We start from the raw sequence: 25,942 nt of genomic DNA, 5'->3' as shown, positions 1-25,942 counted from the left end.
CCCGTTTCATTATTCTTGCCTGGAAAATTCCATGTACAGAGGAGCCTGGCAAGCTATAGTACATGGGGTCGCAAAGAGTCAGACACGACTGAGCACAGTACAATACAGCATCAGCATCTTATAATTTATTCAATCTTTCTTCCTTGAGTAAACTGCCTGGAAAGTGGCTAGCAGTTTTCTCAGAATGTCAAGAGTTTTTTTTTCCCCCTGCACTGCACGGCTTGGGGGATCTTAATGTCCCAACCCAGGATTGAACTCGGACCCTCTGAAGTGAAAGCATGGAGTCCTAACCACTGGACCTCCAGGGAATTCTGAATGTCAGAAGTCTTGATCTACGTGTCTGTTGTACATCAAAAACATTGACCTATGTGATCTGGTGAAATTGCTTTTTAAATTGTTTTAATTTATTGCCTTTTTTCCTGTTAGAATGTTAGCTCTTTAAGGGCAGAGGTTCCATCTGGCTTACCATTGACTCTGTTTAGAACTATACCTAGCAGATATGGGACAGTTAATAAGTATCTGATGTCTGATTCACTTGCTTAGTGTTTTATGATCTTTATTCAGAACCTGCTGCCCCACATCAAATGTTGGTTGTTTTTCGGACATTGACTTCATCGTTTACGTCTGACATGGGTGGTCAGCCTTATGAAGGAGTGTGGACATTGACTTAGAGCAGCTTGGAGTTAAAACAAAGAATTTTATGTGATAAAAGTCTGTGTGTGTGTTTGTGTGTGTGTGTGCGCGCACACTCAGTTGCTCAGTCATGTCTGACTCTTGGCAACCCCATGGACTGCAGCCCACCAGGCTCCTCTGTCCATGGAATTTTCCAGGCAAGAATACTGGAGTGGTTTGCCATTTCCTACTCCAGGGGAAAGAGTCAAGTGGCAGACAGGTTTATATTTGTATACCTTTTTTCTCAGTACTGATTGTATTTGGCCTTTGGGCCCATCAATACTTTCAAGTCCCTTTAGTTCAGAAGTATCCTGTGGGAAAACAAAAAACAAAAAAAACAAGTGTCCTGTGTTAAGGTCTATCTATTGCTATGAAGTGGGAGCACCTGGTAAGTGTTGCTTTATTGGATTACAAGCAGATTTTAAGATTCTGAACTTTAGCAGGAAGTCTTCTACATGGTAAGAGTTTTGTGATAATGCAGGCGAGGGAAATACACAGACATGTTTGAACCAGTGCATCAGCAAGTCTGCTATTTCCAAAAACAGAAAGTGTAAAAGTTGAGATTCTGAAAAGTTAAGAAGGGCTTACTGTTTAGTCCTGAGGCTTTGCCAGTTTCTTCATGGTTGAGCTTGGCTTTTGCTAATTCGTAATATTTGAATCCTTTGGGTGGTCATGTTGAATAAAGACCTCTATTAAGAAGGCAAAAGAGGACAAATCATGTGTCTGATCCTTGCAGGGAGAAAAAACTGTTGAAAGAGCACAAGGCTCTCAGGATGTTAAGTAACACTGTAAAAACATGCAGAAGTTGATTTACTGTTTGGGGCTTGTCATAGCCTGAAGCCGTTGGTGCTGTTTCCCACTGTGAGAACTTTTTTGTTTCTCCAGGACAGGGTTAGGTCCTAGCAGTCTTTCACACGACCGTTTGTCACTATTGAGAGCAAAGTATCTGTTCTGAAGAAAACAGGGCTGTAGCTAAAGTGTTCAGCAGAACTCCTTTGAAAAGTGTCAGAGGGCAGGATGTGTGTAACACAATAGAAAGAAACACTAACATTTTTTGTTTACAGTTTTAAAATTTTTAATTTATTTAAATTTATTTTTGGCTTCTCTGGATCTTTGTTGCTGTGTGCAGGCTTTTCTCTAGTTGCAGCAAGCAGGGTCTACTCTCTAGATGCCATGCTCAGGCTCTTCATTGTGATGGCCTCTCTTGTTGCAAAGCAAGAGCTCCAGGTGCACAGTCTTCAGTAGTCGTGGCTCATGGACTCGGTTGCCCCTTGACATGTGGAATCCTCTTGGATTGAATCCGTATCCCTGCATTGGCAGGCAGATTCTTGACTGCTGAACCACCAGAGAAGTCCGAGACTAACATTTACTGAGGGCCTGTTTCACACTAGACGGTGCTGGGTGCTTGTATATGTGCTATCTAATTTAGTCTTTATAAGAGTCCTTATAAGATAGCTATTATTTTTCCATTTTCTAGATTTGGAAACCTAAGCTTGGGAAAATTAGATGACTTTCCCAGGGTTACCCAGATGTTAATAGTGGAGCCATGTCTAAATGCAAATTGTCTAACTCTCAAACCAGTGGTTTTTTCCCTTCATAATATTGCTTTGGGTTTCATGTGTAATCATGGAGAGGTCTCATTTCTTGATCTTCCTATAGGGGGAGACGGAAGCAGAGTATGAAATGGCAGAGTTTACATGTATTTACATACTCCTTTCTGACCCTAACCTTCAAAATGTCTTAAATATACTGAACTTTTAAACATAATACGGAGTAGGATCTTAATGGGTGATCCAGCGGAGTGGCTGAGAAGTGCTTTTCTCCCTAAAGATGTTTACAAAAGTATTTATTACTTTCTGGAAATGTCCAATTATGAGCCATTATGTCCTAAAGAACAGAGGTTAATAGTGACCTCAGGGTATATAGCATTATCATTGTCTTACATTTAGACTTAACCTCCAGTTGAGAATTCCCATTTCTAAAACAGTTCACTTTAATCTGAGTATTTCTTGAAGGCAGACTCAGACTTAAGGTCTCTGTCCAATAAATGACAGAATTATTGGAAGTTCTGTGTTCATACTATAGTATTTTTACTCTTCACTGATAAAGATAAAGGCTTCACATAAAATTCCTCTTGTCATTTCAGACTACAGATGTAAGCCCTCATTTCAGCATGGTGATGAGACCATAATTTTCCTTTTGCTTTGCTGGAGGCCCCTTCTCATAGTTTGAAATGTAGGACACAGGAATTTTCTTGTTTGCTTCATTTTATTTTTTCCCCTAGAGACCATTTAACTTGCATCTGAAGTTCTAATTGAGGGGAAAACATAAAAATGGAGATATATTTGAGATAATAACCTAGAAAAGTAACATTTAAATTCGATTCCAAATCTCAAAAGTGGATTTGTATATCTGTATCTTTAATACTTTGAAGAACTGGTTCAGCTACTATACTCCTTTTTGTTGTTTGTTTGGTTTGGTTTTAATCTTTGACGTAGAGGAGTTATTTAACATAAATAGAATAATTTTATTGTATTCTAAGAGAAAGTGGGGAGGATGAGATCATCATGCTGAACCAACAGATTGGAAATACTCTGTACTCAAGCTCCCTTACCATCTCGCTCTGGGCAAGGGAATTATGGAAATGAAGTAAGAATGGCATCTTAACTGTGGACTTCCTGATTTTCAGTGTTATTGTTGAATATTAAAATTATCTCTCAATTTGACTATAAGAAAATTGCTTGATTTGGGTATTCTATTTTTTCTTAGAATTGACAGAGACAAATTGACAGGAAGGGATAGACTTGAGCCTGAGCTCCTGACACTGCTTTTAGTCACAGTATTTACTGCTGCTGCTGCTGCTGCTAAGTCGCTTCAGTCGTGTCCGACTCTGTGCGACCCTATAGACGGCAGCCTACCAGGCTCTGCTGTCCCTGGGATTCTCCAGGCAAGAACACTGGAGTGGGTTGCCATTCCTTCTCCAATGCATGAAAGTGAAAAGTGAAAGTGAAGTCGGTCAGTCATGTCTGACTCTTCAAGACCCCACAGACTGCAGCCTTCGAGGCTCCTCCGTCCCTGGGATTTTCCAGGCAAGAGTAGTGGAGTGGGTTGCCATTGCCTACTCCGGCAGTATTCACTAGCAGTCCCCTAAACAAGTTCACGTTTTTGGCAGCTGTAACCTGGAGTTGATAGAGATGCTGCTTAATCAACCAATATTATTTTAATGTTCCTGGGGTATGAGATACTGTGGTAAAATCAGAGAAGTGTAAGATTCAGTTTACCCCACTCCAAACTGTGTTACTTTGCTTTGGATGCGTTATCTCATTCAACCTTCACAGCAACCTGGTCCGTTAAATCTGTTAACAATCATCATTTTACAGTTTAGGAATTTAAAACTTAGCCACACAGCTAGAAAGTAGTGAAGTTTTAATTTAGGTTTGAATTTAGGTTTCTGTAACTTCAGAACCCACGTTCACTAATCAATGGAGATAACTAGGAAATAGATAGGTATTTGCACATACACAGAATCTCATCGTGAAGAAAGATGAGGAAATCGGACAAACACAAATTGACATTCCATGAAATAACTAGCTTATATCCTTCAAAAATATTGAGATCAAGAAACACAGAAAGGGTTGACTGAAAAACTATTCTGGGTTAAAGGAGACTAAAAATGCATGACATCTAAATGCAATCAATGTGTGACTGTGGGTTTGATTTGGGAACAGGAAAAAAAGAACTTCATAGAGGACATTATGAGGTATTTGATAAAATTTGAATACAGAATGGGTTAAATAGTGTTTGTCAGTATTATATAACCATGACTATATATGAAAATGTCTTTTCTTTAGGAAATATATACTAAAAATTTTAGGGATAAAAGGCCCTGACCATCCCCTACTTACTCTCAAGTGGTTTATGAAAGAGAGAGAATGACAAAGCAAATGTGGCAAAGTGTAAATAATTGGATAAAGGGTAAATCTGGGGAAAGAGTGTAGGAGAGTCATATTTTTATCATGTTTTTTTATATACTTGAAATTATGTAATGAAAATTTTTAAATGCCTTATGTTCTATAAATGTGGCTAAAATTCTTTAGAAACCTGCAAAACAGAACTTAGGCCAGGAGATGAGGCCCATTCATGCTTCCTCCGTTGGCAAAGAACTTGCCAAAGCAAGTTAAGGAGATAAACACAGACTTATTTTAAAGAGGAAACATAAATCATGCTGTCAAGATGTTTTTCTTATACCTCCTTTGGGGACATCTCTCTTTTCTTCAAAATAGTTGTTTTCACTAATATTTTTGTCTCATTTCTTTGGCCCCTCTTAGATATTTCATATTTCTGACTTACTAACATAATCTTGGACGGAGAGGTAAATGTGTTTGTTCTTTTTAACGAAATAAACTACAAAGTAGAATAAAAATTGCTTTCACTACTGTTTTGTTAATTTTCTTTTTTAACAGTATATATGCCACATATACTGTCTCTGTTTTAGGTGGTTGTCAGTCAAACCTTGATTATATATGAGTGAATTACGCTACTTTGGGCGTTATCAAGGTTACTGTTTTTCTTCACTCCACCAGTCCTGTTTACCCTCGCCTCGGCCAGAGGATGAGTGAAGTCACTCAGGCGTGTCCAACTCCTTGCAACCCCGTGGACTGTAGCCCACCAGGCTCCTCCGTATATGGGATTCTCCAGGCAAGAATACTGGAGTGGGTTGCCATTTCCTTCTCGAGGGATCTTCACAACCCAGGGATCAAACCCAGGTCTCCCACATTGCAGACAGACGCTTTAACCTCTGAGCCGCCAGAGAATAGATGTGGGACAAATATGAAGGTAGCCAAAGTATGGGGGCCTCCCTGATAGCTCAGTTGGTAAAGAATCCACCTACAATGCAGGAGACCCTGGTTTGATCCTGGGTTGGGAAGATCCCCTGGGGAAGGGAAAGGCTACCCACTCCGGTATTCTGGTCTGGAGAATTCCATGGACTATACAGTCCATGGGGTCGCAAAGAGTCAGACATGACTGAGCAACTTTTACTTTCAAAGTATTAGAGCTTCAGCTTTAGCATCAGTCCTTCCAGTGAATATTCAGAGTTTATTTCCTTTAGGATTGATTGGTTTGATCTCCTTGCTCTCCAAGGGACTCCCAGGGGTTGACTCACTGAAGGGGACCCTGACTCTAAGAAAGATTGAGGAGAGGAAGAGAAGAGGGTGGCAGAGGATGAGACGGTTAGATGGCATCACTGACTCAATGGACATGAGTTTAAGCAAACTCCGAGAAATAGTAAAGGACAGAGGAAGCCTGCCGTGCTGTGGTTCATGGAGTTGCAAAGAGTCAGACACAACTTAGCAACTGACTAACAACAAAATATGAAGGATGTTAAAGGTTTAAATTCATGATTTAACACATTTTTCTTTTTTTTCAATACTTTTTCATTCTCTTTCCTTTTTTAAAAAAATGAGATTATAACTGCCATATAACACTGTATCAGTTTCAGATATATAACATAATGATTTGATATTTTTATGTATTGCAAAATGATCATATTTATCTTTGTGTATTCTAAAAGTGCCTATAAATGCTGATGTGATTTTTTTCAAGATGAATAATTTGGTATTCATGGGTTAGATAACAAGGCAGAATTGGGAATTCCTTCTAATTGTAGATGGAAAGAACCCCAGATTTAAGTATTTTGGTTCAACTGATTGTGATCTGGGAGGAGTCTCAGGGAGCTCCATACATCAGTCAGTAGAACAGCAAAAATAAATGTTGCCTCCAACACCTGGTGATGGGGACAAGTAGCTATATATATAAAACTAAATCCTCTCTGCCTCCCCTCACAGCCACACACACACAGATAGAGGGAATAAAAGGCCATCTTGCCTCAGAATAACAACTTAGTCTCTATAATGCATCTCTGCATATTAACCTTGGGTTATCATACTGTCAACAGTCAGCTTCCTTTTGAATCTTTGTTAAAGTTAGTCATAGACTAACTTTCACATGTGGGTACTTAGTTTTTATGTTGTTATATATGAATGTGAGTCAGGATCGTGAAATGGTTTAAGTGCTTGGACTCTGAAGCCAGACTTGGGTTTTTTAAAAACTGGTTCTACCACTTATTACCTGTGTGGTCTTAAACAAGTTGTTCATCTTTCCTCATATGTAAAATGGGGTAAAATTCTCACTGATGTGAAATAATACATGTAAAGCACTTAGTGTCATACCTGGCATTTTGCATGTCTTCAACAAATGTTAGCTATTGTTATTACTGCTATTAATATTATCATTAGTGTCATTTCTAATGACATTTCTTGCATTTGCTTATGTCTTCAGATTTCTCATACTTTTCCGACAATCTCTCCTACTTCTGCCTTCCAGGCTGACTTCTTTTTAATTGAGGCATTTCATTTTCCCCCAGGGTTCAGAGATCATCCTCAAACCCCCCTCAAGCTTTCCTATTCCTTCCATTACTTCCAAAACCTGCTGAATGAATGGTGACAAAGAAATTCTTTTTCTTCACCAGTTAGGACCTGACTGCCTGTTCTGTCTTTCGCAAAGGACTGAATTTATAATCCTCGTTTCTAAAACTGTGGGCAGTAATAAGTAAATGAGGCCTTACTTTTCCTCCATGAATTGGATCATAAGTATATCAAGACTCTTGAGAGTCCCTTGGACTGCAAGGAGATCCAACCAGTCCATTCTGAAGGAGATCAGCCCTGGGATTTCTTGGGAAGGAATGATGCTAAAGCTGAAACTCTAGTACTTTGGCCATCTCATGCGAAGAGTTGACGCATTGGAAAAGACTCTGATGCTGAGAGGGATTGGGGGCAGGAGGAGAAGGGGACAACAGAGGATGAGATGGCTGGATGGCATCACTGACTCAATGGACGTGAGTCTGAGTGAACTCCGGGAGTTGGTGATGGACAGGGAGGCCTGGCGTGCTGCGATTCATGGGGTCTCAAAGAGTCGGTCACGACTGAGCGACTGAACTGAACTGGACTGAAGTATATAAAAACCCATAAAATCCATTGCATAATCTGATGAAATTTTCCAAATATAGCTGAAAAGATCTGATTTGGGATTAGATGGACAAGGTCTGTCCCTTCTAGTTCAAAGTTCCTTTTCTCTGGCTTGGCTTCTTCCTAGTAACGGCATTTCTAAGGATCAAATGAGATAGGTCATGCGTGGGAAATGGCTTTCTAAACTGTAAACACAGTGGTGATGGGAGGGGTGATTATTACGTATGGACAAAGGCCCCAGCAACCTAAATGATGCCAGGATTCAACCTCGACAATAAAGATGCTAGCTCCAGAAGTTCACAGTAAACTCTTTGAGCTAGAGAGGCTAGTGACTAACTTCATTCAGTGACTGCAAGTCCTGTCTTCTTCCCTCATCCTCATATTCTCTGACAGAATGTTGTGTCAGATTCCAAGTCAGTCTTCAGGGCTGGACTTTGGGACACAAAATGGCAGCAAAGTACTAAATAGGGACAGGGAGTGAGGATTAGGAAAGATTTCTTTGGTGCCATTTTCCAACCCTCATCCTGGCAGCCCTTATTGATTAAATGACATTTCAAACTCAAGTTCAGTAAGGATGAGGCCAGATATGGCTTCTGCCACACTGGGCTGGCAGACCTGAGCAGTCAGAAGATAGCTTTTGAGTGTTTGCGTGTGTCTTTCTTGTTTCTAGACTATTAGAAATTCTTTTCTGTAAAGCCTAGACTCGTATGAGCTTATCATCATCATCATAACTGCAAACACTTAGGTGATGCCTGATAACGCAGTGCACTCCAAGCATTGGAGATTATTATGGAGTGAATTGTGTCCCCCACAAATTCAAATGTTAGAATGACAGTTCCAGCCTACAGTGCCTCAGAATGTTACTGTATTTGGAGTTGGTTGGAAGCCCAAAAAAATTAGTCCCCACTCTCCACAGCCTTGCCAGGAAAAAAAAAACCGAATCCCAAACTCTTTCTCCCCAAATCAGTGCTTTCTGAGTTCAAAAGTCCCCTTATTCTTCATCATTTCATCCTTTGCCCTCCTTGCATGGCTTCCCTTGCTTCCTCTAAATGGAAGGGAAATGCTGCTTTCTAACTGTGCCTAGTTCTGCTTAATCATGCTGTCATGAATGACTTAAACCACATTGAGGAAGCTGGGGATAGATGGGTGGTGCTATTGGCAGAGCAATGGAACTGGGCTCTAATTGGACATCATCTAGTTGTCTTCCTCCTGCCAAGGAGTTTGTAATTCATTGCTTCACTCTTGTCTTTTTATTGGCTGTATTAAGGTATTTCTCCCATCATAATCTCTAAGTTATCAAGAGCCCCTTAGAAAGCAAGTGGCATTGCTTACTTTGTTCCTGCCTAATTAATGGTATTGCCTAAACAAACTACTCTTGATGAGGTTTTTTTTTAAATCTTCTTTATTCCTTTCATGTAAATATATTTTAGTTTGTTTGTCAAAGTTGTTTGCAAATGAGTTTGCTCTGGAAGGTACCTCATCGGGAATGATGAGAGGCCCCAATTTTAACTTCAAAGTAAAATTAACAACACTCTGTTTCTCATGTGCTGAAGAGTTTTGTCATTTGGTTTCTCTAAGATTTAAGTGAAATTTCTCCTTCCCTGAGTGTGATTTGCCTTTTCAGCTGTTTCACAGTTGATCCTCTGGTCCTTTGTCCATTGTCACATGAGAACTAGTTCTACTTAGCCAAAACTCTGTATTATCTCCTGAAGATCAAACAAGAGCACCTTATAATAGTTTTTTACCAAAATATATTTCAGCCACAGTATTTCAAAATACAGAAAATCTTAACAGCTAAGTATTAAATCCTGCTGAAAATGAAGTTATAAAATGAAGTAGAGCACAGTGTTTTGTAGAAATCAGCCAATAATCTCATTGTGTTGAGCTTTTAGTGTTTATATAACTTGTTTCCATAGATTTTTAATATTTATTTATGATTGGTTTACAATATTCATTTGATTTCTATCATATGTCAGCCTGAATCAACCATAGGTATACATATGTCCCCTTCTTCTTGAATTTCCCTCCCACCTCCCATCCATCCCTACCTCTCTAGGTTATTACAGAGCCCTCTTTTAAGTTCTCTGAGTCATACAGCAAATTGATTTTCTTTTGTCGGGTGTTTCTAAAATACTAAGTGTTGTTTAGTATTTATGTAGATCAGTACAAAATTGGGTCTGTCTAATTAGTTCCCAGTCTAATCTGTAAATGTACACTAACCAGGTTTGAAAGAGTCCAAATTGAGGGTCAAATGTAGGTGTCAGTTGGCAGTGGGTTGAATCAAAGAGCTGGGAGTTTCAGGCTTCATGTAAGTGGGGCTAGTCTTTGGATTTCTTTTGTTTTTAGTGGTAAAAAGAAGACTGATGTACCTTTACCTTTCACTGTACACTGACAGAGGCATCCCAAGGTGGCTCAGTGGTAAAGAATCCGCCTGCCAATGCAGGAGATGCAGGCTCGATCCCTGGGTCGGGAAGATCCTCTGGAGGAGGAAATGGAAACCCACTCTAGCCTGGAAAAATCCCATGGACAGAGGAGCCTGGCAGGCTGTGGTCCATAGAGTCATAAAGGAGTTGGATGTGACTGAGCACAAGCACATACACTGATGGTGAGCAAATAAGTGTCAAATTGCTCAGAAATCTTGGAGGAAGATAAGTAATGATAGTCTTGGTTTAGCAGTACAGAATTTGGCGAATGAAAGAAGCTCTCATTCTTTTAAGGTCAAAACTATTTTCTCCCTTTCAGAAACAAGTCAGGTTGCCTGGGCCAAAATACGTGCTCCATTTGACCACACATTGGCAGGACAGTCCAGTTTTCTTCTAGGTCATAACTCTAGATTTTTTTCCAGCTAAGAAATCTATAACCAAAAGAATTTTAGGGTCCTATTCTTGGAATACTCCTACTTTCTCTCTTCTTAGAAATTCAAACAGCTTTGAGTGGACAGTGTTCTTGGAATCTCATTGCCTTGTTGGGTCACAGGCCCTGAGCTTGCAGATGAAAATGAAAGCACCCCACGTGTGTGTGTGTGTGTGTGTGTGTGTGTGTGTGTGTGTGTGTGTGTGTGTGTAAATTCAGCCTTTGGTTTTCATTGTGATTATCTTGCTAATGCCCCCTATAAAAATTCACTAGGTTTTCCTGGTGATCAGGTGATTAGAAAGGCATGGAGAGTGTATATCTAGGGTAAGACTAGCTTAAGATCCTTCACCTGTGGATCTGTGCATCTGATATGAGAAGGATTTGCTTCTGGTATTTCCCTACTTTTATGTTTCGTGCCCTACCTATTTGTCCTGCTTTCCCCAGTTCCTCTTAATGGTAGGTACCATGTGGTTTCAGGCAGGCTACTTGGGTTCATTCTTCCTGGAGGAAAATAAATGTCCTAATTTAAGTGATAGAAAGGTGTAAGTGACTTTTTTGTATTACCTCTCCTGGGAATATTTCTGTTTTAAAGACATTAAGCTGGGAACAGTAGTCCTGGTTACTAAAGGAAGGGAAATATTTGGGATAAGAAGATCTTTCTGGCTTAAATTACAACTTTATGAGTATAATTTTCCAAAGTAGTTATGTGAAGTTACAGAGTTCCTCCTAATAGCTCTAATATCCATTTCTAAAAAACCTCCTGCAGAGCTGCTATGATTTGGTCGTATTAACCAGTTTTTAAGTTTCACTTCTTTTTCCCATTTTGTAGAAATACTTAAAAGATGGCCCCCAAAAGAGGAAGTCAAGCAGCAGAGACCCAGATAATCAGTTCCTGAATAAAGAAGATCTGGTGTTATTTTATTTAAAAATTGTGCCACTTTATGTAAAACCCACGTGCACTACTTAAAAAGCTGAAATTAGGTCCCTTAGATTTGTTTAGCGGTAGCTTACATCAGTGGTAGATCTGAAACTCCCTGGATACCCGATGTCTCTCTTCTCTCTTGAGTTTCTAGTTAACTGATTAAAAATTCATGTTTTCTCATAAAATTTATCTTTTAATGTAATAAGAATTTGTGAGAGAGCAAACTTTTTAATTTTTAAGCACTTTAAACTCCCGTTCTCAAGTCGTCTTCACAGAAGTCCTTTGAAATGCCTGAATAATGTCATCAGAAAACTCAGTAATTGTTATCTAGTGATGGTTAATGCTTTTATACTACACCGAGAATACTCTCTCCTCTTCTAGGAGACCGAGGGAGTGTAGATAAATACTTCCTATAGGAGCTGCTCTGGTTCTGAAACTACCATCATCTTAGTCCCATATTTGATCTTAGCACATGGGGACATCTATTGAGTTTTGGGGTAAATCATTTTAATTTAGTTGCTCTGTCATTAAGTTTCAGTCTTAGCTTCCATAAGAGATGGATTTTAGTCTTTTCTGATCTTCAATAGAATAATTTGCTTTATAATTTATAGTATAATGTTTTTCCCTTTTGGAAAATTGCTAAAGCATGCTTTTTACACAGTAAATGTAGGATTTGTCAGCTATTATATTTGAAATGAGGATTTCCTCACGATTAAAAATGGCCCGAGTAAGGGCCATTGGTTATATTAATAAGATGTATTGCTAAAAATCTGTGTTGAAAGATTCAAAAACGTTATAAATCACAAATGTTCCTTTGGAAAGTATTGTTTTAAGCTGCCGCCTAAGCTATCCATTGCTTTAGATTTAGGGTATAAGGGCAGGTTGTAAAGATGAGGGCATTAGTCTGGTATCAAGACCTTTGATGCAGATTCTTGATGAAATGTCACCTTGCACAGTTGTTACTACTGTTGTTGTTTTTCTTCTTTTTTAATATCAAAGTGCTATTATATAAAATTTAATATCAAATTACAATAGAAAAAAATTAAATACTGATGCTGGTTCATACTGTCATTTATCGCTTAAGAGGGCAGCCTTTCTACCAACTTAGGCATGATAAAAATTCTTGCCCTGCTCGTCTTTGCAGTTTGTATTTAGTGGTTATGTACTTTCACAGTCTGAAGAAAATCATCTTAATGTCTATACTGAAGTAGTGATTAAGGCCAGAAAGTAAAGTGGGAAATAAAGAAACGATACTCACACATAGAAGATACTGGAAATAGCCGAGGAAAAGGAGTTGGGAGTAGGGAAATAAATATCCTGACCTCTGTCTTCTCTTGTCAAAACCCAACTGTAAACCAGAGAATAAGAGAGTGACACAATCTTAGAGAACTTGGAGCAAGGCAGAGAAAGGTGGGGAATGGTATGAAAGTGATCGTGGCGAGGCAGCAGCGAGCCGTGGCGTGACACGAGATCTTAATTCCCTGCCCAGGAATTGAACCTGGGTAGCCTGGATGAGAACCAGGAATCCTAGCCACCAGACCAGCAAGGGCTAGAGGCTAGGAGTTACTTTCCCCTGGATCTTTGCCCCCAGTGAAGAATGCATTTATCACGGAAGCAGAAACTGTAAATGTAGGTACAAAGTTGATTATTAGAGACATAGCACGAGTGGGAGAGCATACAGAGAAATAGTTTTTTTTTAAGTTAAGACAGAAACAAGACAGACAGAGATGCACACCTGGAGAGAAAGTATGTGAGTGTTCCCCTTAGTGAGGAGGAGCTCGGTAAAGAGGCGATTAAGCTATTCATACAGGTCAGTTCTTCTGTTGTCTTCCTTCGAGCCTGTTATCTGGTTTCTTTTTCCACACTTGACCTACCCTGGGATCCTTCCCTGGGTTGTGCATGCACCCCTCAGCCAAGATGGATCTCAAAGTGAAGGCTTCTGGGAGGAGCAAGACCAATTATGGCCTGACTTTATCTCTTGACTTTTGACTCACAAGGAGCCTTTCTGTTCATGTGTAGTGTCTCCCTTGACCCAAAAGAGGGGGAAGTAGAGATCCCTTAATGCTTTACTCAAACAGGGTTTTGCCCTTCTTTGTCCTTGCCATGACTATGACCTTAAGATGTTTACAAGAAACAAACCCTGGCTATTTACCTGGCTGTTTACATTTCAGAGAGCAAACAGGAGGCTGATTGTAAATGACTTACTTATCTGAAGCCCACCTATTTCTTGTCTCAAGAAATGGTAACAGTTGTTAAGTAACCAGCCAGAAGCCCACTTCTTTGTGTCCAGTGAAATGTAAACAGGCCAGTTGTAAATGTCTAACCTGGAGCCCATCTATCTCCTACATCAAAAGGACAAGTGAAGAATAATCAGCATAGTTTTCAGAGAACTATAAAATTTAATTTTGGACAAGTGGTTCCTTATGAAGTAACTTGGAGGATTCTTTGCTACAGAGAAGCTATTTCCAGGTCTCCTGCAGGAGTTGGGAGCAGTATTGGTATAATTCTGAGAAAGTCGCAGAAAGTATGGGAATGAGTGGTGAACACAGATTTACCTATGAAGCTGTTTTAAACTTCTCTGGTGGGCAGTATTCAAAGCCCTGGCTACCTTATTTATTATCTAATTCCTCTTCAAGACACCATTGCCAATTTTTACCTTTGCCAAATGTTCTTTCTCTTTCCAGAAGACTCAGAGTGGCAGAGCTGCAGCTCAGAAGATTAATTTCAGTTTAGGAAAGGACAACCTAAACAGAGGGATAGGCTTCATGGCTAAAACTTTGTGCTCAGCTAAGAGTCTCTTTGTGTCAGTAAATGCAGCCAAAAGAAAAATTGGGGAATTGCTTTATGAAAACTGGTCACCAAATGTGGCCTTCTGAATTAGTATTGGTGGAGAAGGCAATGGCACCCCACTCCAGTACTCTTGCCTGGAAAATCCCATGGATGGAGGAGCCTGGTAGGCTGCAGTCCATGGGGTCACTAAGAGTCGGATACGACTGAGCGACTTCACTTTCACTTTTCACTTTCATGCATTGGAGAAGGAAGTGGCAACCCACTCCAGTGTTAATCCCAGGGATGGGGGAGCCTGGTGGGCTGCTGTCTATGGGGTCTCATAGAGTCGGACACGACTGAAGCGACTTAGCAGCAGCAGCAGCAGCGGGATCTTACAGCGCCCTTTCCCACTTTCATCCTCCATTGTCCACATTTCGAACATGTTAGAATTTGCCAAAGTTGTATTATAATGTTAAATATGACCAATAAATTGGGATAGATCTTTGTGGAAACTTTGAACAGGAAATAATATAGAAGATATAGGCTATAAGATTTCTATTTTGTCTTATGTTGAATTTATTCTGAATGGTTCCACTTAGATTTTTAATAGGGCATGGCAGCCCAATCCAGTATTCTTGCCTGGAGAATCCCATGGACAGAGGAGCCTGATGGGCTACAGTCCATAGGGTCACAAGGAGTCAGACACGACTGAAGCGAATGAGCACACAGGTTTTTAATAAGTCACTTTTTGTCACTATAGTATTGTTTTGCCAAAGAATTCGTCAGGGTATGCTGCTGGACCTAGATGCTGCTGCTGCTGCTGCTAAGTCACTTCAGTCGTGTCCGACTCTGTGTGACCCCACAGACGGCAGCGCATCAGGCTTCCCCGTCCCTGGGATTCTCGAGGCAAGAACACTGGAGTGGGTTGCCATTTCCTTCTCCAATGCATGAAAGTGAAAAGTGAAAGTGAAGTCGCTCAGTCATATCCGACTCTTAGCGACCCCATGGACTGCAGCCTACCAGGCTCCTCCATCCATGGGATTTTCCAGGCAAGAGTACTGGAGTGGGGTGCCATTGCCTTCTCTGGGACCTAGATAAAAAGGTCTTCTAAATGATAGTACAAACAAAAAGATTATTTAGTATGTAGATGGAGAAACCAAACACTTGCTTAATAACAGCCTTTAATTATTATATAAACAAATAATCAGTTATATTCTCTGACCTTGCTGGGAAATGAGTTTAAGCTAAAAAAGTAAAGATTTAGGCTTGACACATAAGAGTTTCCTGAAAATAGAATAGTTATCTGGGAAAGGAGTTCCTTAGGAACGTGTAAGATGTCCTTTTCTAGATGTCATTAAAAGCTAGCTTGGTTTTTTTTGTTGTTGTTGTTGGTTTGGAGAGAGTAGCCCCTCAAGGATCTCTTGTTAGGATTTTATGACTTTTTAGCTTTTGTACTTGGAAAGAATATTTGAATAGGTTACCTTTGCTTTCTTTTCTAATTTGGAATAGAATCCTTGTGTTTAATACATTGCTGTACTCGTGATCAGAGTACAAATTCTTAATGATGCATCTGCTTATTCACCTGCTAACCATTAACCCTTGGACTGCAAGGAGATCAAACCAGTCAATCCTAGAAATCAGTCCTGAATATTCATTGGAAGGACTGATGCTGAAGCTGAAACTCAATACTTTGGCCACTTGTTGCAAAGAACTGACTCATTGGAAAAGACCCTGATGATGATGGGAAAGATGGAAGGCAGGAGGAGAAGGGGACGACAGAGAATGAGATGGTTGGATGGCATCATTGACTCGATGGACATGAGTTTGAGTAAACTCTGGGAGTTGGTGATGGACAGGGAAGCCTGGGGTTCTGCAGTCCATGGGGTCTCAAAGACTTGGACACGACTTAGTAACTGAACTGAACCATTTTCTGACTCTATCTGATGATGTATCTACACTCTACTAAGAAGCAGGTTCTACCTTTGATTCAGATACTTAAATACAGGAATTTAGTCTTATCATCTTTCATTATTATGACTAAGTTAGGCCCAGATCAAGATGGATGACTTTGAGGAAAAAATCAAGTGTTTCCAATTGCTCTTTTACTTCTTGCATCTGGTGAAAAGCATCATTTGCATTTCTAAAGATATTTTTCAAGTGCTTTAGATGTATTTTCTGCAAGGCACCCCAGCCAAATGCAAAATTTGGACAAAGCTCCATTTGATAAGCCCCAGTTTAAAGGCTCCTGATTTCCTGATAAAATATTTTGGTAGCATAACTAGATGAAGCCAGGCCTTGATAATGCAGTTTCAAGTAAACTGTTTCTTGAAGAGTCATGTATGGTTATAGGTGTCTTTCTACGACTGTTAGTCTGTGTTGTTTCCAGGGGAGAAAGGTGAAGTTTGAGAGTGCATGGAAAATATTTGTTTAACTTTGGACTCTGTTTAGCCTGCTTCTTCTCTCTGGTATTTGATTTCCCTTAGAAGTGAACTGAGCTTCATGAATACTTAGAGGTCCAATCAAAGATCATTTGAATACTGAAAATTACAACAAATAAATGATCTTTAGTCAGAAAACATCCTGGCTATTTATTAAACTTTGTTCAGGTTTTTCTATCTCTAGGAACATTGTCCTTGATAAGCTCCTCCCATATAAATGGAAACACAGGTGATTTATTATTGTAGCAGGCTTTATCTCACTGAGGTGAAACATGGGTTACATCATCTCTTCTGCCAGTTCCTAAATATATATGTTGCTGCTGCTGCTGCTAAGTCGCTTCAGTCATGTCCGACTCTGCAACCCCATAGACAGCAGCCCACCAGGCTCCACCATCCCTGGGATTCTCCAGGCAAGAACACTGGAGTGGGTTGCCATTTCCCTCTCCAATGCGTGAAAGTGAAGTCGCTCAGTCGTGTTTGACTCTTAGCCACCCCATGGACTGCAGCCTACCAGGCTCCTCCACCCATGGGATTTTCCAGGCAAGAGTACTGGAGTGGGGTGTCATTGCCTTCTCCAATATATATGTTGGACTCTGGTAATTATTAGTTCCTAGACAATTGTTTCAAAGACCAAATATTTTTAAATGTTTTAAAATCAGGCTGAAGATCTGACATGGACAATGGACTGGTTCAAAATTGGGAAAGGAATATATCAAGGCTCTGAGCAACTTCACTTTATTTTTTCACTTTCATGCATTGGAGGAAATGGCAACCCACTCCAGTGTTCTTGCCTGGAGAATCCCAGGGACGGGGGAGCCTGGTGGGCTGCCGTCTATGGGGTCACACAGAGTTGGACACAACTGAAGCGACTTAGCAGCAGCAGCAGCAGCCTGTCAAGGCTGTGTATTATCACCCTGCTTATTTAACTTCTATGCAGAATACATAATGGGAAATGCTGGGCTGGATGAATGACAAGCTGAAATCAAGATTGCCAGGAAAAATATCAACAACCTCAGATATGCAGATGATACCCCTCTAATGGCAGAAAGTGAAGAGGAACTAAAGAGCCTCTTGATGAGAGTGAAAGAGGAAAGTGAAAAGGCTGGCTTGAAACTCAACATTAAAAAAAACTAAGATCATGGCATCTGGTCCCATCACTTCATGGAAAGTAGAAGGGGAAAAAGTGAAAACAGTAACAAGTTTTCTTTGCTTGGGCTCTAAAATCACTGTAGATGGTGACTATGGCCATGAAATTAAAAGACACTTGCTCGTTGGAAGGAAAGATATGGCAAAACCTAGACAGCCTATTAAAAAGCAGAGATATCACTTTGCTGACAAAAGTCTGTATAGTCAAAGCTATAACCATTAGTCATGTTCAGATGTGAGAGTTGAACCATAAAGAAAACTGAGCACCCAAAAATTGATGCTTTAGAATTGTGGTTTTGGAGAAGACTCTTGAGAGTCCTTTGGACAGTAACAAGATCAAACCAGTCAATCCTAAAGGAAATCAACCTTGAACATCCATTGGAAGGACTGATTGTGTAGCTGAAGCTCCAATACTTTGGCCACCTGATGCGTAGAGCAACTCATTGGAAAAGACCCTGATGCTGGGAAAAATTGAAGGCAGGAAGAGAAGGGAGCGGCAAAGGATGAAATGGTTAGATTAGATAGCATCACTGACTCAATGGATGTGAGTTTGAGCAAACTCCAGGAGACAGTGGAGGACAGAGGAGCCTGGCGTGCTGCAATCCGTGGGGTTACAAAAAGTAAGACATGACTTAGCGACTGAACAAAAACAATAAAGTTCTCATAAAACTGAATGAAGAATAAGAGGCTTTCAAATCTGAGACCTGTCCTTAATTTAACCACATGAAGTACCTAATTTGCCATACATCTGCATTTATTTCCAAAAGGAGATAACCCTGCCTGTAGCTCAAACACAGGGAACATCTTTCTTGTTCTTTAAATTCAACTAAATGAAAACCTGGCAGTTTCTAAGCTCACATATGAGACTATCCCCCTTTCCTATTTAAATACATATTTGAGGAAAAGTTCCTTGTAAGGAAAGCTGCCTTTCCTTCCTTTGAAAAACTCTCATCCTTCCTTCCCTCTGTACTTGCTTCTCCTAGGGGATGTTCAGTGCCATCAATATGGACACAGCACAGCTGCTCACCAACAGCAAAGGCACTTTTACAAAATCAGATCCTGAGGGTTCTTCTAGCTGATGACAGAGTGAATCCCTGTCTTTGAAGGGAGGGATCCCTGCCACTTTGGACAGGATTGGGAAATGCCATTTATTGAGAAAGGAAATATAAAGAGCATTGACCCGGTGGCTATGCCATCAACAAACAGAAGAATAGACATGTCATTTAACGTGCCTGAGGCCTCAATTGTTTACCTAAAAAACAAGGTAGCTGGTCTCTAAAAATTCATACTGCCATAAAATTACATGGTTATTGATCTTGAGGACTTTGAACATGGTCCTCAGATTCACTCAGAATCATACTTTTCCCTTGTCTCTGAAATCAAAGTGGACCTAGAATTTGTCCAGTGTACATGAAACTTCTGTCACACACTTCAAAGTGTCACCACACTTTTCTTTAGTCTCTACCTAATTCAGGGTAGATTGATCCTAACAGTGATTAAAAGGTATGTGTTTGAGGAAATCTTAGGAGACTTGGCTTGCAGCAAGTGGAAAGGCCTCAGAAATGTTTAAGGCTGTTTTCAAGATCTGGTTATCTTTCAGTTATCTGGTTGATGTTTCCCAAGCAACTTGTTCCAAGCTTGTCATAATTTCTAATATAACTGCTAAATCGAAGAGGGCAATTCCCAGGCAAACAGAGAGTCAAGCCAAATCCTCTTTCCATTGTTTTTATTACAGAGTGCTATGGAGACCGCATGGACTTTGGAGTCAGCCAGAGCAGGGAGTTCACAATCTGACTCTGCCTTTTTCTGATTTTGTGGTACATATTAACCTTCCTGTGTCCCAGAGTCTTCATCTATAAAACAGCAATACTTAAGTTGTTTGGTTGCTCAGTCATGTCCAACTCTGCAACCCCATGGACTATAGCCCACCAGGCTCCTCTGTCCATGGAATTTCCCAGGCAAAAATGGAGTGGGTTGCCAGGGATCTTCCTGACCCAGGGATCGAACCCACATATCCTGCATTGACAGGCAGGTTCTTTACCACTGAGCCACCAGGGAAACCCAATACTTAAGTACTTACTTTAAAAATTATTTTGTATCTCTCTTTAGCGTTTATGAAATATCTCATAGAGGTAGTTTCATTTAGGGGATTGTGTGGGTAAAATATCATTTAGGTTTTGAGACCTAAGTCAGGCTTGCTGGGTATAGACCCTGGCCTTTGGAGCTAGATCATACCAGATGCAGAGCTTTGGATAGTTTTGGGGATCTTGTCTAAAATATCCTTTTATGTTTTCCAGGAATCTGAATTTCTGTGTTTGGAATTTGATGAGGTCAAGGTCAATCAAGTCCTGAAGAAGCTCTCAGAGGTAGAAGAAAGTATCAGCACACTGATGCAACCAGCCTAGCTGAAGATGGAGGTGTTGAAGCAGAGGTGTTCATGATCCCTCCCCAAAGGCTTGCTTTTTTTAAAAAAGAAAAATCGTATTCCCCCAATAGTATTAAATCCTCAAGTTCAAATCTTGCCTGCCTCTGCTTGCTGCGATTTCTCTGTCTCCCTTTCATTTACTCTTACAGTTGATCTCCTGCAGAAGTCCTTATCCTTCAGCACACAGAGGCACTCATAAGAGCATTTTTTAAAAAGGACTTAAGGACCCTATCCTCAGAGACTTGAATCCCTCCTCAGACTAGGGTGGGATCAACTTTAGAAACCTTTGTTATGGTGGGTTATTTCTGGGTAGGATTATAGGAATTTATACATGATCAATCATTTAAGAATTTTTAAAAGGGAGAAAACATTTTACTCATGCAAATACAGGCTGACCAAATGTGGCCTGAACTGAGGCCTGAGGAGCCTGCCTTCCCTAGAAGAGGTTTACTGACCTTAGTAAGACATGAGATGCTTCTGGAACTGATTCAGGCATTTGTATTAGTTCTGCCTAAATCTAAGGGCCGGGGGGTGGTCTGGTTTGATCTGAGCTACTGGGAAACTTGGACTTTTCTGGAACCTAGAACTAAATTCGGGAAGGCAATGGCACCCCACTCCAGTACTCTTGCCTGGAAAATCCCATGGATGGAGGAGCCTCGTAGGCTGCAGTCAATGGGGTCGATAGAGTCGGACACGACTGAGCGACTTCACTTTCACTTTTCACTTTCATGCATTGGAGAAGGAAATGGCAACCCACTCCAGTGTTCTTGCCTGGAGAATCCCAGGGACGGGGGAGCCTGGTAGGCTGCCGTCTATGGGGTCGCACAGAGCTGGACACGACTGAAGCGACTTAGCAGAACTAAATTGCCTCATCATTTCAGGGACTCCCTTCACTTAGCTCACGTCAGGATTGTGGGAAGGGAAAATGTCTGCTGAAGTGATGGGAGGTCTTTTACCTTAGAAATTTTGAGTCATCACGTAAAACCTCTTGAAGAAAATTTCTTTTGAGAAAACTAGGTCCTGTTAGAGAGGTTATACCAAACACCAAGAACATTCTAAGATAAATTGTTAACCAGAACATTGAGGCTGTGGTCCTTGTTGAACAGCTTTTATCATCTGATAATGATAGCATTCAGAAACTTCACTTGTCTTTGGGATATAATGTGTCCCCCAAATATAGTACTCTTGGTCTGTGGTTACAACATATGTCAGTTCTAATGAATTTATTCCAGGGCATAAATAATTCTTCTTGTGTTAAGCATTTTCTCCTAAATCAACTTAAAGACATTTTAGGAGCTTTTCCAAAACCGGAGCAGAAAATTTGATTTCTTCCCTGATTAAGAGCATCCCAGCAGTTAGCAAACAATGACCAGAAGGTTTTGAATGTAACCTCTGTGGACCCTTCAGAAAACATCTTCAAACAGTATGGTAAACAGAATCAGAAAAGTCGTGTGGTTTGGTGAAAGAGCTATTAAAACTTGCTTTCTGTTCTCAGGGCTACTGTCATTTGATCCAGGAGAATTTAGATAATGTTTCCTGCTGTAAAATGAAGGAAAAGATATCTCATCAGATAATGGAATTCCGGATATCACTGGAAGGGAGAACTGTGCCTACCATGTTAGTCTTGGATCACATGTCCAGTAAGTCTGGAAGCCTGAAGGAACAGTCCATGGGTCCACAGGAAGAGGACATCATTGTCATGGTTTGAAGCTCTATTTAGGTCATCCTGTGAAAGTAATTGCCACAGAAGTGGACATAGGCTTGTTCATTATATCATCAAACCCTAAGTCTTTGGGAAAACTGTTAATGTATACTGAATTTTTCAGAATAATAATAAAAGAAACTGGATGCTGAAGGCGGGCCCCACATTTAACACTAAACACTTTTGAGTGCAAGTGGTTTTAGACAGGGTGTGTTTATGTGTGTTTTATGCTGATATTTTACTTTCTGATTGCCAAAGGTGTATTATGTTTATTATAGTCTTGTGAAAATAGAGAACACAGTAAGAAGAGTTAAATGATCCATCAACCTAATAAACAGAGATAACAAAAAGAAGGCTAGGACTAGAAAGAGAGTTGATTTTTCCCTGAAATAAATTCCTGAAAGTGGAGCACATAGGTTTTTTCCCAGGTTTTGTTTTTTTGTTTTCACTGAGGTATGATTGATGTACAGAGTGCAGTTTTTAAGACTTTGCTAAACATTACAAATTCCTTTTCAGTTAATATCAGGTTAAAAATCAGTTTGTGTTACCTCTAAGAATATATGAGACTTAATCATTCCCTTTCTTGCCTATTGGATATTATCTGGATTTTGTATTTTCTGGTGAGTGAGTGAGTGAGTGAAAGTCGCTCAGCTGTGTCCAACTCTGTAACACCATGGATTATAGCCCACCAGGCTCCTCTGTCATGGAATTTTCCAGGCAAGAATACTGGAGTGGTTTGCCATTTCCTTCTCCAGGGGATCTTCCCAACCCAGGGATCAAACCCAGGTCTCCTGCGTTGCAGGCAGATTCTTTACCATCTGAGCCACCAGAGAAATTTCTGTGTTTTCTGGTACTAACCTCTTTTTGTAAATTTTTGTAAGGGGAACTTTCTTATACTAGGACATCTTCCTGGGGATAGTGCTAGCATGGAGAAAGGACCAGAGAAGGAGAAAACTCTCAGAAAGGTCCTAGCAGACCCCACTAGGTTGCCTACCTCTTTAATCCTGGATTAAAACCACCTTAGAGTTCAGGAAGTGTGGGGCAAAATAAAGACAACCCTCAGCCTGAAATGAGCCTTGCAGAAATTGTCCATTTGTAAATCATAAGCACTGTAACCTCAGTCTGTTTAGAAACAGTACAGAAAGGCCAAACACTGCACTGAAAAGAAGCTTCAGACTTCAGTGGTTTCATGTTGGTAAGGAACAAAGGCTTTGGCCTTGTTCTCAGGACTGCCTTATCTTGGAAGCTCTGGTTGCTATTGGCTTAATCGTTGGAGGCTTAAATTCAACCATTATAGCCTCCTCTTTCCTGTATAGAACCTGTCTTCCCCCAGTGTTATTCTAATGATGATTCAGAATAAATTACAGCATTTTAAAGTTTAGTTTAGCAGATTCTTTACCAGCTGAGCCAAAAGGGAAGCCCATGAATACTGGAGTGGGTAGCCTATCCCTTCTCCAGCGGATCGTCCCGACTCAGGAATCAAACCAGGGTCTCCTGCATTGCAGGTGGATTCTTTACCAACTGAGCTATCAGGGAAGCCCCTAGTTTAATTTAATCTTTCCCAAATGCAAGCAGGTGGTGAAAAACCAAGGATGACATTGAGGATATGAAATCTTAAGTTGCTGACATTGTGTCAAGCTAGTAGTTCTTGAAATTATTTTTTTAAACCTGAGTGAAAATTTGGAAAACAGAATATAATAGCTATTAAAGGAAAATAAACATTAAACAGATGTTAGAAAATATTGTTTTCTGAAATACACAATAAATATCTAAACCAGTGAAGGGACCTTGTAAAGAAGTAAGGCTTCCAGAGTCAGCTCAGAAATGATTGGATATTTTCCTGAAAACATGATGCTATAAAAGATAGGCATCGGTGGGACAGTTCCCACTTCATAATTCTTAACTGCCCAACTTCCCAGTCAAGGTTTTCAAATATCTTAGATGGTGATTTAGCTAGCAGAAGGGAAAACTAGATGCAAAGTGTGCAGCTTTTTATCTCAAAATTTGAGAAATAGCAATTTATATATAAGTGGAGTCAGTTCTCCCTTATCTGGGACAGCTATAATCATCTCTCACCGCATCACAACTGCATACCGCACTCACTAGCCTTTGTTGCAAAAGAATCTGCCTCATCCTGCTTCCTGTTAGATAAATGGTGTAATAACTTACAAGTTTAGTACATATATTATCAGAATAAAATACTAAATCTGTGCAGGAGAAGATAGTAAAATATGAGTATTTATATGTTTTACTCACCAAGGACTATAAGTAGACTTTTTCTGTCTTACCTGCTCTTCGCTAGTTTTCTGTTTCCTGCTGGTGTTAGTGTTTCAAGTTCTGTTGATTTACAGTATGCAGGCAGGGGAGAAATGGAAAGGGAGAAAATGCAGATTCAATTGTACAAGTGGAATAAGAGATTAAACTACTAGTTTAAAAGGTACTTAGGCTGAATAATGAAAATAGGTAAAATCCTTAATGTTCCTATTATACTGAAAAAAAAAAAGTAGCACATGCTCTTTAAAAATTATTAAAGATTATTTAATTTTTAAATCAGCATAGAATTATATAGAACCAAAATTCAATCTTCCTTGTCTTTTGCTTTAAAAAAAATCTCTCCTCTGAAGTAGTTACTGTTAATAGTCTAGAATGTGTGTTGCCTTCCAGACACTTTCTATGCATGTCACAGTAAGGGGTATAAACATATATACACACATATACTGTCTCTTTATATATGTTTATATAGTTATATGTTCAGATTCCTTCAAAGCATCATTTTAGATGGGTTTTAGTTAGGTTCTTAACTTTTGGATAATACATGGTGTCTTACAACGAGAGCTATGGTTTCTCTCTCCCAGAAAAAAGACATGCATGTGTTCACTGAGTTTTTCTTTCAGTCTCAGTTTTATGAATTCCCAGAAGGCAATCTGCGCCACCTCTGAGTGAGTGAAAGTCACTCAGTGTTCGACGATGCGACCCCATGGACTGTAGCCTGCCAGGCTCCTCTGTCCATGGAATTCTCCAGGCAAGAGTACTGGAGTGGGTTGCCATTCTCTTCTCCAAGAGATCTTCCTGACTCAGGGATTGAACCTGGCTCTCTTGCATTGCAAGCAGAGTCTTTACTGTCTGAGCCACTAGGGAAGGGGCTCCTCTACCAACTCCCTGAGACTTAAGGAGTCAGGGACAACCAAGAGAACAGCAGCAAATTATAGTGGATTTGGAAAGGATTATTATTTATAGCAGAAGCCTCATGAATCAGTATGCTCAGGGTACCCTTAGTTGAATTTTCTGGTCAACAGAGTTTATCACAAAATCTTTTATCATCACAAAACTTTCAATCAAAAACTATATAACAAGTCTGAGTACACTCGCCTGTGTGATAGCCAGGGATCCCTCAATATTCCACCCTCATCACTTTGTGCCTCCGGAACTCTCACACCTTCTGTCACAGCACCTGTGGCATTTTAGTACACCTCCTTGTCTGCACCTGAATCTCCCCCACCTCCACCCCAGAGGCTGTCAACTCCTTAAGGGAGGGACCTTATCCCATCATCTTTGTATCCTTCCCCCTCCTCTGCCTGCAAAAGTCTCCACAATTGTGCTTGAGATGAAGGAGCATCAGAGGTGTGATGATCGAGCTGAGTATTAATCAAATCCATGGCTTCCATGTAGTAGGGGAAAAGAAAGTATTAGAGTCAGAGAGATCTAGGTTTGAATCACAGCTCAACACAAGCCTGACTGTGACCTCAGGCAAGTTTAGTTTTCTCATCTTAAAATAGGGAGAACGTTTTTTATATATAAAATAGATGATAAATCACATTCACAGGGTTAGATACAATTGGATAAATAGAACTTAGGAGATAATCTAAAAAATATCTTTTAGAGACCCAAGGGCTCTTTGACCTGGGTCAGATCCTGGCTTTTTTATTTACAAGTTGTGCAAGCTAGAGCAACTTATTTACCATCTCTGTGTTTCAGTTTCTTCATTTGTAA

The 25,942-nt window shown here is 40.1% G+C and overlaps 1 protein-coding gene across 14 annotated transcripts in view; it reads left to right on the top strand.

The window, feature by feature from the left end:
• Positions 1–20,346, top strand: part of COMMD1 (copper metabolism domain containing 1) — a 174,722-nt gene extending 154,376 nt beyond the window's left edge. For 12 of the 14 annotated variants that reach the window (XR_015136743.1, XR_015136741.1, XR_015136744.1 and 9 more), the window contains one exon: positions 20,123–20,346. Coding sequence is in view for 6 of the 14 variants with exons in the window: in XM_086326424.1 (XP_086182550.1) it covers positions 20,123–20,230 (108 nt within the window). In the remaining 8 variants the exon portion in view is untranslated. Of the gene's footprint in view, positions 1–19,560; positions 19,643–20,122 lie in introns of all 14 variants that reach the window. The other 2 variants (XR_015136748.1, XM_086326425.1) reach the window with 1 other exon arrangement.
• The last annotated feature ends 5,596 nt before the right edge of the window (positions 20,347–25,942 follow it).

Source organism: Bos grunniens, chromosome 11 (genome assembly GCF_055505025.1).
Source record: "Bos grunniens cultivar Pamir isolate PY7600 chromosome 11, Bosgru_T2T1.0, whole genome shotgun sequence".
Lineage (NCBI taxonomy): Eukaryota > Metazoa > Chordata > Mammalia > Artiodactyla > Bovidae > Bos > Bos grunniens.
This window is presented reverse-complemented; position numbering and strand designations above follow the sequence as displayed.